The 11,719-nt window shown below is 45.8% G+C and overlaps 1 protein-coding gene across 1 annotated transcript in view; it reads left to right on the top strand.

Annotated features, from left to right (window-relative positions):
- Positions 1-9,770, top strand: part of PRDM16 (PR/SET domain 16) — a 218,926-nt gene extending 209,156 nt beyond the window's left edge. The window contains exons 12-16 of the mRNA XM_075721479.1: positions 3,265-3,434; positions 4,251-4,425; positions 5,688-5,918; positions 6,867-7,041; positions 9,636-9,770. Of these exons, the coding sequence (XP_075577594.1) occupies positions 3,265-3,434; positions 4,251-4,425; positions 5,688-5,918; positions 6,867-7,041; positions 9,636-9,770 (886 nt within the window). The remainder of the gene's footprint in view (positions 1-3,264; positions 3,435-4,250; positions 4,426-5,687; positions 5,919-6,866; positions 7,042-9,635) is intronic.
- Positions 9,771-11,719: the final 1,949 nt, after the last annotated feature.

Raw genomic sequence — 11,719 nt, forward strand, 5'->3', positions numbered from 1 at the left:
TAAAGATGAGCTTCCTGACGTCTGTTTTGAATTTGTTTTTCTTTAATTTCCTTCTAGGCCCCCGTGTCCTGTTATCTGCATTAAGCCGAAACTAACAACTAAAGCTGACGTCTGCCATGTCATTTAAGGTTGCACATAGTTCAATAAAAATCTTGTCTTTCTCGTTTTCTTTTTTTAAAATGTAGCCTAAATTCATCCCTGGTATAAGTGCGCTTGAGATGAAGGAGTTACTCAGAGGAAGAGTAGCTGTCGTGTGGTTTATGCTTTGTCACTGCAATTCTGCCTTTGCAGCTCTCGCTGATCATCGAATAAGCGTAAAATTTTGCAAGCGCTGTTGAAACTTCACAAAGCATGGTATCAAATGCCTTACTGTCAATCTGAAGTGTTATCAAACCGTCGTAGTCATACAGTGATGAGCTCAGTTACTCGTTCTTACGTTCCTGGGTTTTGCTGTCTGTTTTTCCCCTTCCAGTCATACCATACCTGGCATCTGAGTTCCCTCAAGCTCTGAGGGTCGCCTGCCGTTCCTCGGAGTCCTGAGTTCCAGCTTTGGCTCGCTCTTAGCGATCATTCACTCCCGCTTCGTATTTTTTTAGCCCGTTGGTGTGTTACTTTAGACCGATAAGGAAGAAACTTTACTAGCATTTTGTCAGTGTGTTTACAAAGCGAATACCGCTTCTTTTGAGGTTTATTCTTCTCCCGCCTCTGCGTTCACTTCTTCCCTGAATTTAAGCTGGTTCCTCTGTCTGGGTCGTTTATTTAGATTAAAACCAGCAGAGATCCAAGTACCAACCCCTCCGGGACCACAAATAATACCGTACGTCTCCCTCATCCCTTTGCCTTCAGACATTAGCTATTGCTCCTTTCCAATGCCCCTCTGTTTTCTATTTTTTTAACAAGCTCTTTATCCTTTCTCCGTACCCTAACCTGGATCCACATAGCTCATAGTTAGAGCAGGGAACTGTCAAAGGAAACTTTTCAAAGACTTCCTGAACATCTAAATAAATCGACATACAGGAGGCCAGATCGTTCGTGCCTCACGCCTGCAAGCACTGCCTTTGAAGTCCCTGGAACCGCTCGTGTGAGTAACGTAGGCGAGAGCCGGGGTGGGTGCCCGGGGCGGCCGTAAGCGCGGCGGTGCTCGGGAGCCCTGATTCCCTGCTCGTGCCCGGCGCAAGGCAAACACGAACGGAGGAGAATTTGGCTTAGGAGGGCGTAGAGCTGGTGGGGACAGGCAGGGAGTGAAAACCACGGGCGTCAGCAGAGACGAGGAGGGGGCTGCTGGTACTATGCTGGTGGAACTCAGCGGGGCAAAACTGCTTATGAAAGTGCTGTGGAATGACAGGGACACTGTGGCGGTGGCTGTTTCGGACACTGCAGTTTTCTGACGTGCCGAGCAGGAGAAGCTGCCGCAGCCTGGCAGCTCCTGCAAGCAGATTCATTGGTTGCTAGCAGATAGGAGGAGAATACGAGCTAGAAATCTGTGCGTGTTTAACTCGCCGTATATGAACTGTGCTTGCTCTTGCTGCTGTTCAGATAACGTCTTGTTTGCTTTAGTTGTTCGTATTTTTTGAAAAAGTTAAAAATTTTTGAAGTCTGAGAAAACTGGGGTTTAAAAAGAGATTTTGCTTTCTTCCTAGGTTAGTCATAATAAAGGTTCATTATTTGAAATATCTTTATTCTTTTTGGTGATTTAACAGTAGGAAATTCGGAGGTGGACGTGGAATCTGTAAACATTCAGCGAGAGAGAGTGTTTCATAAATGTATCTCTGCTATTTCCAAGAATAATAGCAATTTATTTTTAGAGACCAAATAAAAATCACAGCTGTAGCACATCTGGAAATTGTGTGTGAGTTTCACAGCATAGATTTTTTACACTCGCACCTCCTTCCCGCATTTGAACCTGTCGTGTTTGCGGCAAATACCACGGCCTGAGTGTCAGGGTAAATCCAGTTTCATACTCGCAGGCACAGGGTACGTTCTGTGTGCCCTCTTCACATCATGAGCCGATGGCCCTCCTAAAACATGTGCAAATGCAGCATCTTGGTGCCTTATCAAATAGTAGCTCAGCTCAGTGGGACAAATTTTGCTCTCAGAGGAGCGCAGGGCAGTTCTGCTAAAGCAAGCGGTTTTGTTCTGGAATTAGGAGGGCTTAAGAACAGTTTTTATTTTGTCCCGTAAGTGTACAGGATTTGCAGAGGTCTGTAGCGGAGAGGGGATTCTACTTCTCATGGGTTTTGGAAGTAGAGCCATGAGGAAAGCAGCTTTGTTGCGGTACAAATGACGTATTTAAAAGGAGATCTAATGAGGGATTCAGGCGGATTCAAAGAGGAATTAGATTTTCTGTGGCTCTAGTACTGAAACTCCTCACTGCGGCTCAAAGCTGCCCTCTTCAGTACATCGGCTGCCTTCTTCCTCTGCGCTGCAAGAGGAGCCGGGGGCCGAGGTCACGAAGCACCACGGTTTAGCAGAGCCCTGGTTTTATTTGGAGGGAATCTGAATCCAGGGACTGTGTTTGAACAACTTTGAACGAGCTTCCAGCACATCTGTCTTGGGTCCTGCGGAGCTTTGTTTCAAAGAGGGGACATTTCTTCACTCAGCAGTTCCCCTAAACATTCTGGCTTGGCTCCTTACATTCCACATTTTTTCATCGTGAACCAGATATTCACTACATAGGAGTAAATCTTAGCCTGTTTGGAAACGACGATGTATTTCTTGGGAACTATTGTACCATAATAATCGTAATTACCTTTAAAGGCATGCTGGACTGCCTACATCTTGAGTACCACAAGGAGTTTCACAAATAAATCTGGAGTTTTCTGTGCATCCAGATAACTGTGTCATGTAGGGATATGCTAGCTAATAACTATTTTCTACATTTCACCTCCCTCCTTTCTTCTCCTTCTGTCTTTTTCCTCTCTCCACAGCCATATATCACCTACTTCCCCTACAAAATGAGAAGGGTGGAAGAAATAAATTCACCTTTCTTATTTTTACATTCATGTGTGGAAATGTAATTATTTTGTTTGAAATTCTTATTTGTTTGGACAACTCACTTCTTAATTAATCCTAATCCTTTCTTTGTGCTCCTTGAGTAACAATAATATCAGATTTGTCTGGAATGATTAATGCCTTGTGCTTCCCAGGTCCTCAGCTGAGTAAAGATTTATAGACCGACATTTTCTGGTTTTCTGATAGTCAGATTTTTCTTTCTCTTTTTTTCCCCTCACGTTGCACTCTTTGGCATTTGCTTCTATTTTTCAGGTGTAAATACTGTGACAGGTCATTCAGCATTTCCTCCAACCTCCAGCGGCACGTTCGAAACATCCATAACAAGGAGAAGCCATTCAAATGTCACCTGTGTAACCGATGCTTTGGGCAGCAGACCAACTTGGACCGACATCTTAAGAAACATGAACATGAGAATGTTCCAGGTAGGAACGGGCACGGCTGTGTGGTTCTGTTGGGGCACTGGAGGGAGAAGACACCGTGGTCTGGTCTCTCTGGTCCTTGGGAAGCCCTTATGGAAAGCACTGTTTCTTAAGGCTGAGTATCATTAGGTGGCAAAAAACAAACGCCAGCTCCTCACGCAGCCAAAGATGCGTTTATCTGCGGTGCATAATCGTAGCACACACACACTCACACGCAGTACTTGGTTCTGCCAAGCTCTTCTTGTCAGGTGTTACTTCCACGCGCCCTTTTCCAATGCATAAAACAGCAATCGTGGTACTAACTTCCTGGGGACTCTGTCCAGGGAGCATAGGCTCACATTGTGAGATCTCCTGGTACAACGCTGGTGTGGATGTGTCAAGCTCTGCCAAGGCTTTTCAACCTGAATTGCATTTATGGGTATGTGTGAAGTTCAAGAAGATAAATAGACTTGCCTTAAGATAAAAACCGAAGGAAGACATTCCTGTGCTGAAGCCAACTAAGTGATTTCCCAGCCTAGGAAGAAAAAAATCTATTGAAAAGTTACAGGCAAACAGCTATGCAGTGGGTAGTGGTTCCTGAATTGTCTGTACCATCCGTAAATGCTGAATATCACCTATATTTCTGTCTGTAGTTCAAGTCTGGAAGACATGAGCTTCCTTTGGCAGCTTTGGTCCGTGAGATTTCTCTCAAATGTTAAATCATGAATGTATAGCAAGAGGATTGTTGCGTAACGTTCCTCCTTTATTTTTCCTCTTGATAATCGCTTTGACAATATCTGATTGTTTCTCCTGTTCTCTTTTCTCGTTTCTCTCACTCAGTGAGCCAGCACTCTGGAGTCATTACAAACCACCTTGGGACCAGTGCCTCTTCCCCAAACTCGGAATCAGACAACCATGCACTTTTAGATGAAAAAGAGGATTCGTATTTCTCTGAAATCAGAAATTTTATTGCAAATAGCGAGATGAATCAAGCGTCGACTTTAGCAGATAAAAGGTAGACAAGCAAATACATTAATCTGGTGACATGTATTGTTAACACTGTTAAAAGACCAGTCAGCCTCCGCCCTGTAGTACTTGATTTAAAAGGCTCAAAAGAGAGAAATGTAGTAGTTTGGAAGGAAAGTGCATTCAGCCTCAAGCTCTAAGCCCAGTGTTAAGTCTTTTCAGAAAGTGACTTAAGTTAGGAGGGCTGACACCAGAGAGCCACTAACGGTGGGAGCCGCGGCTGCAACCGGTGGGAGCAACCAGTGGAGCAAATTCCAAGAGAAGGCAGGCAGGCTGACTGCTGCCGCTGGCTCCAGCGCAATAGTTGCGAGAAAGCGCAATTTCTCCTCTAGATAAAAATGCGATTATTGAACCATTACCTTCTGCCATGAAACCACGTGGCCTGTTCCATCACCCATCAGAGAGCACTGGTTAAGGAAACCGGAGGCACCTGCTTCTCTAGTCTATTAGTTTATTTCAGACCTGTCCCTATCACAAGCCTTATTTTGACCGAGCGATATTTCACCTGCTGCTATCCTGTTTTCACAAATAGCTCTTTAATGCCAATACTAAGGTTTAAGTCCAAAATGTATGAGAAATCCGCATGACGATGTGATCCACATAAAGAACAGCAAGAAGTGTGGAACATGCGGACGTAAAATTTCTGAAGATGCTAGTCTGATTTTATGTCATTCGGTGGCATCCTGTTGGGTTCCAAGTCCATAGCACTGGTGATCCCACTCTTGTTCTCTTAACGTAATGTGAACCCGCTGTTTTTGTGGACTCTGCTAGGTCCACGCAGGCACGAATAGCAGAAGTCATACGAGAGAGAATTTAGGCTGGCTGTTAGATTACACCATGAGGAAGCTTCCTCTTTCTGGCTGCTCGAAGGGAGATTGTTAGAATACAGTAGCACGGAGAAGGAGGAAAGCCGCTCGTCCCGCAGATGGTATATTTTAAGAGATGGAAAACCATGGTTTAAATCCAGACTAGACAAAATTCTAGTTTGAAAAGCATTGGGGTTGGTATATACTTGACATGCTTATTAGCCCTTAAGACACTGTGAAGGCTGATTTTTAAATGCCTGAAATATGTCTGTTTTCCTTTTCCTTGGAGTTTAAATAATACGTATATGTACATAAATATGCCTCTGTATTCATACATGTGTATAAAATTATCAGAGTCTTGCATTACAGTGAAAATGCATGACTTACTGACATCTTTTCTTTTTTTCTTTTCTTTCTTCTTCCCTGCCTTGACCAAATATTTCAGGCCGGAAATCCAGGATATTGATGGCAATTCCCAGTGTCATGGATTAGCAAATGAGAAAACAGAAGACGTGGATGATGAAGATGAAGAACTGGAAGAGGAAGATGATGACAGCCTGACAGGGAAGTCGCAGGATGAAACGGTATCACCCACCGCAGAGCCCCGAGGAGCATTTGAGGATGAAGAAGATGAAGAGCCCACATCTCTCACCATGAGCTTTGACCACACCCGAAGGTGAGGTGGGCCATTCCCTTTGAGAAGTCAAATGGGGCTCAAACTTCTGACCCTGTGTCAGTGGTAGATTGTGAGTGCTATTGTTTTACTTTTCAAGCCATGTATCATACCTCCAGTTTGATTTAAGCATTTGCTTGAGAGATTCCATTTTCACCGTGGTGGGGGACATGAAACAAGTGGACTGCGAGGAGAATCTGTGATAAGGCGTATGTCCAAGGCTCGAGAAGTTCATGTCAGGAGAACAGTTAGCCCAGCACAGAAACCAGGGTACCACAGTTCAGCGGATAATGTCTTTCTCTCTAAAACGCTGGTCAGGGCAAATGTATGCGATCTGTTTTGTGCTGCTCTACCCGTTTTAGTTGTAGCAAATTATTGACTTCAGGCGGAGTTCTCAGAGCTCTGGGAAAAAGCAAAGCTTTTTTCCCCCAAGGTCAAGCCATGTCTAGACACCTTTAAAATTGAAGTTTATTGCACACAGCATAGGCTTAGCTTTCTTTTTGCCTCAGTGTCCCAACTGGTATTCGTAACAGACGTCCCACGATGCAAAGTAGTATCTTACTTGATTTCAGTGCATCACTATTTTCATTGCAACTCAAAGAAAATGCAGCAGTATTCTTCAGACATTGATCCCAGGTCAAACATTTCAAGGAGCGGACAGCAATTGGACATCTCCGCACAGAAGACCAAAGTGAATTGTAGCCACGCTGAATCACAAATATCTAGAGCACTAACGCTTGTTTGCGCATAGTCATGCTCTCCACTTTTTCTTTGCTCCTTGTGCTTTGTGTCATCTTCGTGTTTGTCTGTCTGTCAGTTCACGCATGTGGCTTGTGAGACCCCCATGGTATGTGCATGCAGGCACTGGGTTAGCAACACTCACATTGGCTAGATGTGAACGGTGAGATGAGCTAACAACAGGTCAACCCCTTCCCCTGGTCATTGGTACAGGTGTATTGAGGAGGACGAAGCCGGCTTGTTAGATTTGGAGCAGATGCCGAATTTTGGGAAGGGGCTGGATCTTCGCAAAGCAGCCGAGGAAGCGTTTGAAGTTAAAGATGTGTTTAATTCCACCTTAGACTCTGAGACAATAAAACAGACTCTGTACAGGCAGGCTAAAAACCAGGTAGGTATATGACAGAACATTTTCTCTAGCTTGCCACCAGCACGTTCCATAGGATTAGCGAGCAGCTGGCCTCCTTTAGCTAAGGTTTCTTTTCCCCTTCCAGCGAGCAGGAATTCTAACTGTAACACGTGAATTGTATGGGAACTGTGTCTTGTTGCAAATGTAGAGGAATAGAGGAGAAACGGAGTGGGCATCAGTTTTAGGTCACCAGATCAATTTATTGTTTAGCCTGCGCTGTGAGAGCATGCTTATATAGAAAGATAGAGGCATCTGTCTGTTTTTATCTGTCTGTATAAATGTTTTTGTAACTATTATTTATCTGTACTTTGGGATGGGTCTCCAGTTGGTATGTACTAAGAAACTCGAGGTTTGGTCTGTAGAAACAGGAATAAAGTGTCCTTGGGTTTGATTATAAAAGGTGTAGTAGACAACAGTATTTCCAGGACTTGCAGTCCAGCAAGTCTAGAGGACTTCCTCATTTATCTCCCCGATTTCTGAAAGCAAACCATAAAATGGAATCTGCCCTGTGAGCTAGACCAATTCAGACCCACCAAGAAACCTCAAAACAGCATCTCGGCACCTGTTGGAGTTTTGAGAAAAATCTGGAGGTACGGAGCAGATCCATCTGTGCTTTCTGCTTTTTCATTAAACCAAAATATTCAATCTAGTTTTATGAAGTTCATATCACGATCCCTACAAAAGGATTCTCACAAAAGAACTGTTCAATGAAGTTGTGTCACCAGACTGGACTGGAGAGAGCGTGCTCAACCCTTCGTGGGGGATGAGGACAGCTCTTGCCTTGGAGTCCCTTTCTAACCTGCAAGCAACAGAATTTGTCCTGAAATCTATTTTAAATGTCCAGCCAAGCAGTACCTTAATGCGGTTGCCAAGCAGAACATGATTTTTGATTTATCATCACCCAAAACTTGTGAAATTATTGTCCTCCTTCATAGTAGGTGCTAGTACCAAAGCAGGGGAAGGTCTGCTTGAAGACAGGACATAGTTTTTTTCCAGGTGAAACTAATTTAAACACAAGCCACTTGCCTGACTCTTACACATGTCCTGTTACTAATACACTAAATGTACTAACTATGTAGGAACAGCTTGCTCTTTTTAAATTTGTACTACATGTTAGGCCTAGACTGTGCTCGGATGGGGGGTATTTTTTGGTTTTGAACCAATTCTATAGCGTATGAGATGCAGGACTGGTTACACTTAAGTCACAATAAGTAACTGAAATAATTCGAACCATCTCTTGTGCAGGAAATGTAAGGGTAAAACAACATTTGTGTGAGCAGCACAGCACTCTGTTGTGGCTGTCTTTCTTTTAAGCAATTTTAGAAGCGTGCATGTCCGTAACACTACCAAGCCGTACCTCTTCCAGCACCACCTACAATACATGAGTGTGTTGACTTGACAAGTAGATCTGACTCTCAGCTTTTAAGAGGAGAGGCTAAAGTGGGATAACTGGTTACTATCGTCACCGTTGCAGTTGCATTACTAAGGGTCCTACCGTAGTGAGCGTTGTACTGATGGCCCCAGATAACATATGGTCTGTGTCCATTGCCCTGCAAAGGGTTGCGTGTGGGTGGGTGCAGCCTCAGTGTGAAGGAGAGGGCTACACGGCCACAATTTCATTGCAGAGTAGGAGCATACATTTCACCAGCTAACGTAGACCAGGGAGGGTGGGGACCATGTCCTCCTCTGTTTCAGATCATGGGTGACAATTACACTGGCTTTCACCCCCAGTATGCGAGGTTATCATCTACCTAGGTCTTCACATCACTTGTGTGGGCTGTGAAAGGACACAGAGGTGTATGAGACAAGTAGTGTTGGAAGAGGGAGAGCATCTGGGTTACCGAGAAGCAAGCAAGCAGCTTGTTACAGAGAAAACACAAGTCTCGATGCATTTTTCTCAGCAGACGCTTTTAACCATTTCGCTGCAGCAATAAATCTGCCCCGACAAGAACAAATGAACATGCTGGTAATGCCAGTGAGCATTTTGTGCCTGTGTTCCTCAATACGCAGGTTTCGACAGGTACCAGCGAGCTCATGCCAGGCAGTGAGTCGGGATGCTTGGCCTGCTGCCCGCAGCTGCCCGTCGCGTTACAGCCAGCGTGGATCTTGCTACGCCGTTTCTGTGGCGTGTGACCGGGCCCTAGCCTCACTTAGCCACTTCCTTGTCTGTAGGTGTACTTGTTTTGAGCAAAGCAAAATAAGTGGCATCCTGCATGTAGCTGCTTTCCCCTGAGAGCAGAGCCTAGAATCAAGTGTGTGGGTTTGTGACCAAGTGCGGAGCTGGCCCGGGATGGATTTGGCCCTATAAAAGCCGATGGGAACGACGGCCTCTCCTGAGTAACCCTATGACTGCCTAGAAACTCTGTGGCAAATTTGAGTAGCTGGAGTGATGGGTGTCATCCTAGCGTGAGGATGTAAATTTAGACCTGCTGGCAAGGTTCATAGCCCAGGCCAAAGGATGCTGGCCGTCCTGCGTTTCCCGCATGGTTAGATGGTGCTGCGCTTCACACGGGGTATTACGGCCTGTCCTCTGTGTGTATTCACGCGTGTCCTCTGCATTACTCTTTCTCCTCCAGGCTTATGCAATGATGCTGTCCCTGTCTGAGAACGCTCCCCTCCACACGTCCTCCCAGAACTCTCTGGGTGCTTGGTTGGACATGGCAGGAGCAGCTTCAGAGTCGGGGACCTTTAACCCCATCAACCACCTCTGAGAGGTCAACAAGGCACTGGCCAGAGTCCAAGCGAGGAGGCGGTGGTGCTGCAATTACCCTAGCAAAAATCCTAGCAAGCAGAAGATGGATGAGAGGGCCTCAGGGAGCCGTCTGGACTTTTGGCCGAGAAGGAAACCTGTCGCATCCGACCTACAAGTCCTGCATTTTTAGCTATCCAGAGTTTTCATTTCTAATTTATCAGAATGAACCTCTCCAAAACTGGATAACCCTGACGCAGCCCTAGGATTTCACAGTCTGTAGGAATAGCATGAGCAAGACACCAATTGCAACAGTGCAATCAAATATTGGCCCCTCTAACCTTACGAAACGGTATCACTGAGCCAGTAAAGCCTGCGTGTAAATGAAAGCTTGAAACCATTCGGTAGCATATCCTTTCCATTAAGCTGAATAGTGAAGTAATAAGGAAAGCGAGCCAGGTGTGACCTATCCCTGGTGCAATTCTGACGTAGTCACTGGAGTTATACCAGGGAAGGGTAAATTCCACCCGTTTAATTGACCCCCAAAAGAATTTGAAATTCTGTGCTCCCACAGAAATACCGTCCTAGCCTTTGTTCCCATCCACGCGTATTGGCACGGTGCAAAGCTTCTCGAGTGTGAGGCCACGGTGCCTGCAGTCCTGATACGCTGTGTGTGGTGTCCCGGTTGAGGAATCTTCAGCCCGGAGCATTGCTGAAGTTGGGGTTATTGATGTATCACGCAAATACGTGACTCACGGTCTTCGGCTGTGCCCTGGACGCTCTTCTGTCTGTGCCTACGCCGCAGGGTCCAGAGCGCTTTCCGTCTCTGCTAGTGCCTGTGAGCCCAAGCTGCTGCTTGGATGTGAAGCATCTCCAGAGTGTTTCAGAAAAAGCCGTGCTCGGCGAGTCTGCTGGCGAGGCGGCACTCTGCCCTGCGCTGGCCGGAGCGCCCCGCGACCGAGCCGCTGAAAATGCTTGGACTTGCCCACTCAGAGAGGTCCCGGGGTAAAGCCTTACCTGGAGAGGTGTAGCCATGCGTGAGAAAGCGTGCGTGGTGGGCGAGTCTCACCTTAGGAAGCGCAATTCGAACACATCTTCTGCTTTATCTCCCAGGGGTTTTTTTAGAGTGACGTCCTTTCAGTGTCAGTAGTATCCGGGCATTGCGGCAGAAATTTCTGGCTCGTGCAGTTGTTTTGGTATGCTGGATGGTTGCTTATGCATCGCACACTGCTATTTGGCCTATAATTTAAGTAGAAAGGTTAAAATTTCCTTGCTTCGGCAACCTCAGGGGTACAGCCCTCCACTCAAGCACATAGCTAAGAATTGAATTGTCTCTCAGATTCTCAAATTGCCCGCAGATATTTTGAGTGATTTTGAATCGCCTCAAAGTCTCATCTTCTTTACTGACACAAAGCAGCCTCCAGAAATACCGTGATGTTTGTGCTATTCTGCATCACCATTGCAATCTGCTGTTGGAGCAGTGATTTTGCAGGTAAAGCTGAATTACAGAATAGACAGGAAAGCAATTAGACCTTGCAAAGGATAACGTTGGCTGCACAGGTAAAGGCTAGAATGTGTCCTGAGAATTTTCAAATTACAGCATCTAAAAAGTAGAAATGCTGAGGACTGGACTGCTGCTGCCGCTGGGTGAAAAGACGTGCCCCTGCATCTCGCCCATTGCCGTTCTGCAGCAGCAACCTGCTAGGCGTCCGGAGGTGCTCTGGCAGCCTGGCTGTGTAAAGTTTGCGTTCAAAGCCAGTGAAGTCGAGAGGAACTTTTCCCATTACTTCCAGCGTATTTTAGTGCTGGCTGTGCTTCTAGTATTTTATCAGGTAATAACTGCTTGCAGAACTGGGCTAATGGCCGATTTCAGAGAAGCAGCACGCAGTCGTCAGCACACCTGCCCGTAAATACTTGACGTGCGTAGCCTCTCTGCCTGCTTGCTATGGAAAAGAGCGGGCGGAGGCTTCT

The sequence above is a fragment of the Pelecanus crispus genome, chromosome 15 (genome assembly GCF_030463565.1).
Source record: "Pelecanus crispus isolate bPelCri1 chromosome 15, bPelCri1.pri, whole genome shotgun sequence".
NCBI classification, from domain to species: Eukaryota; Metazoa; Chordata; class Aves; order Pelecaniformes; family Pelecanidae; genus Pelecanus; species Pelecanus crispus.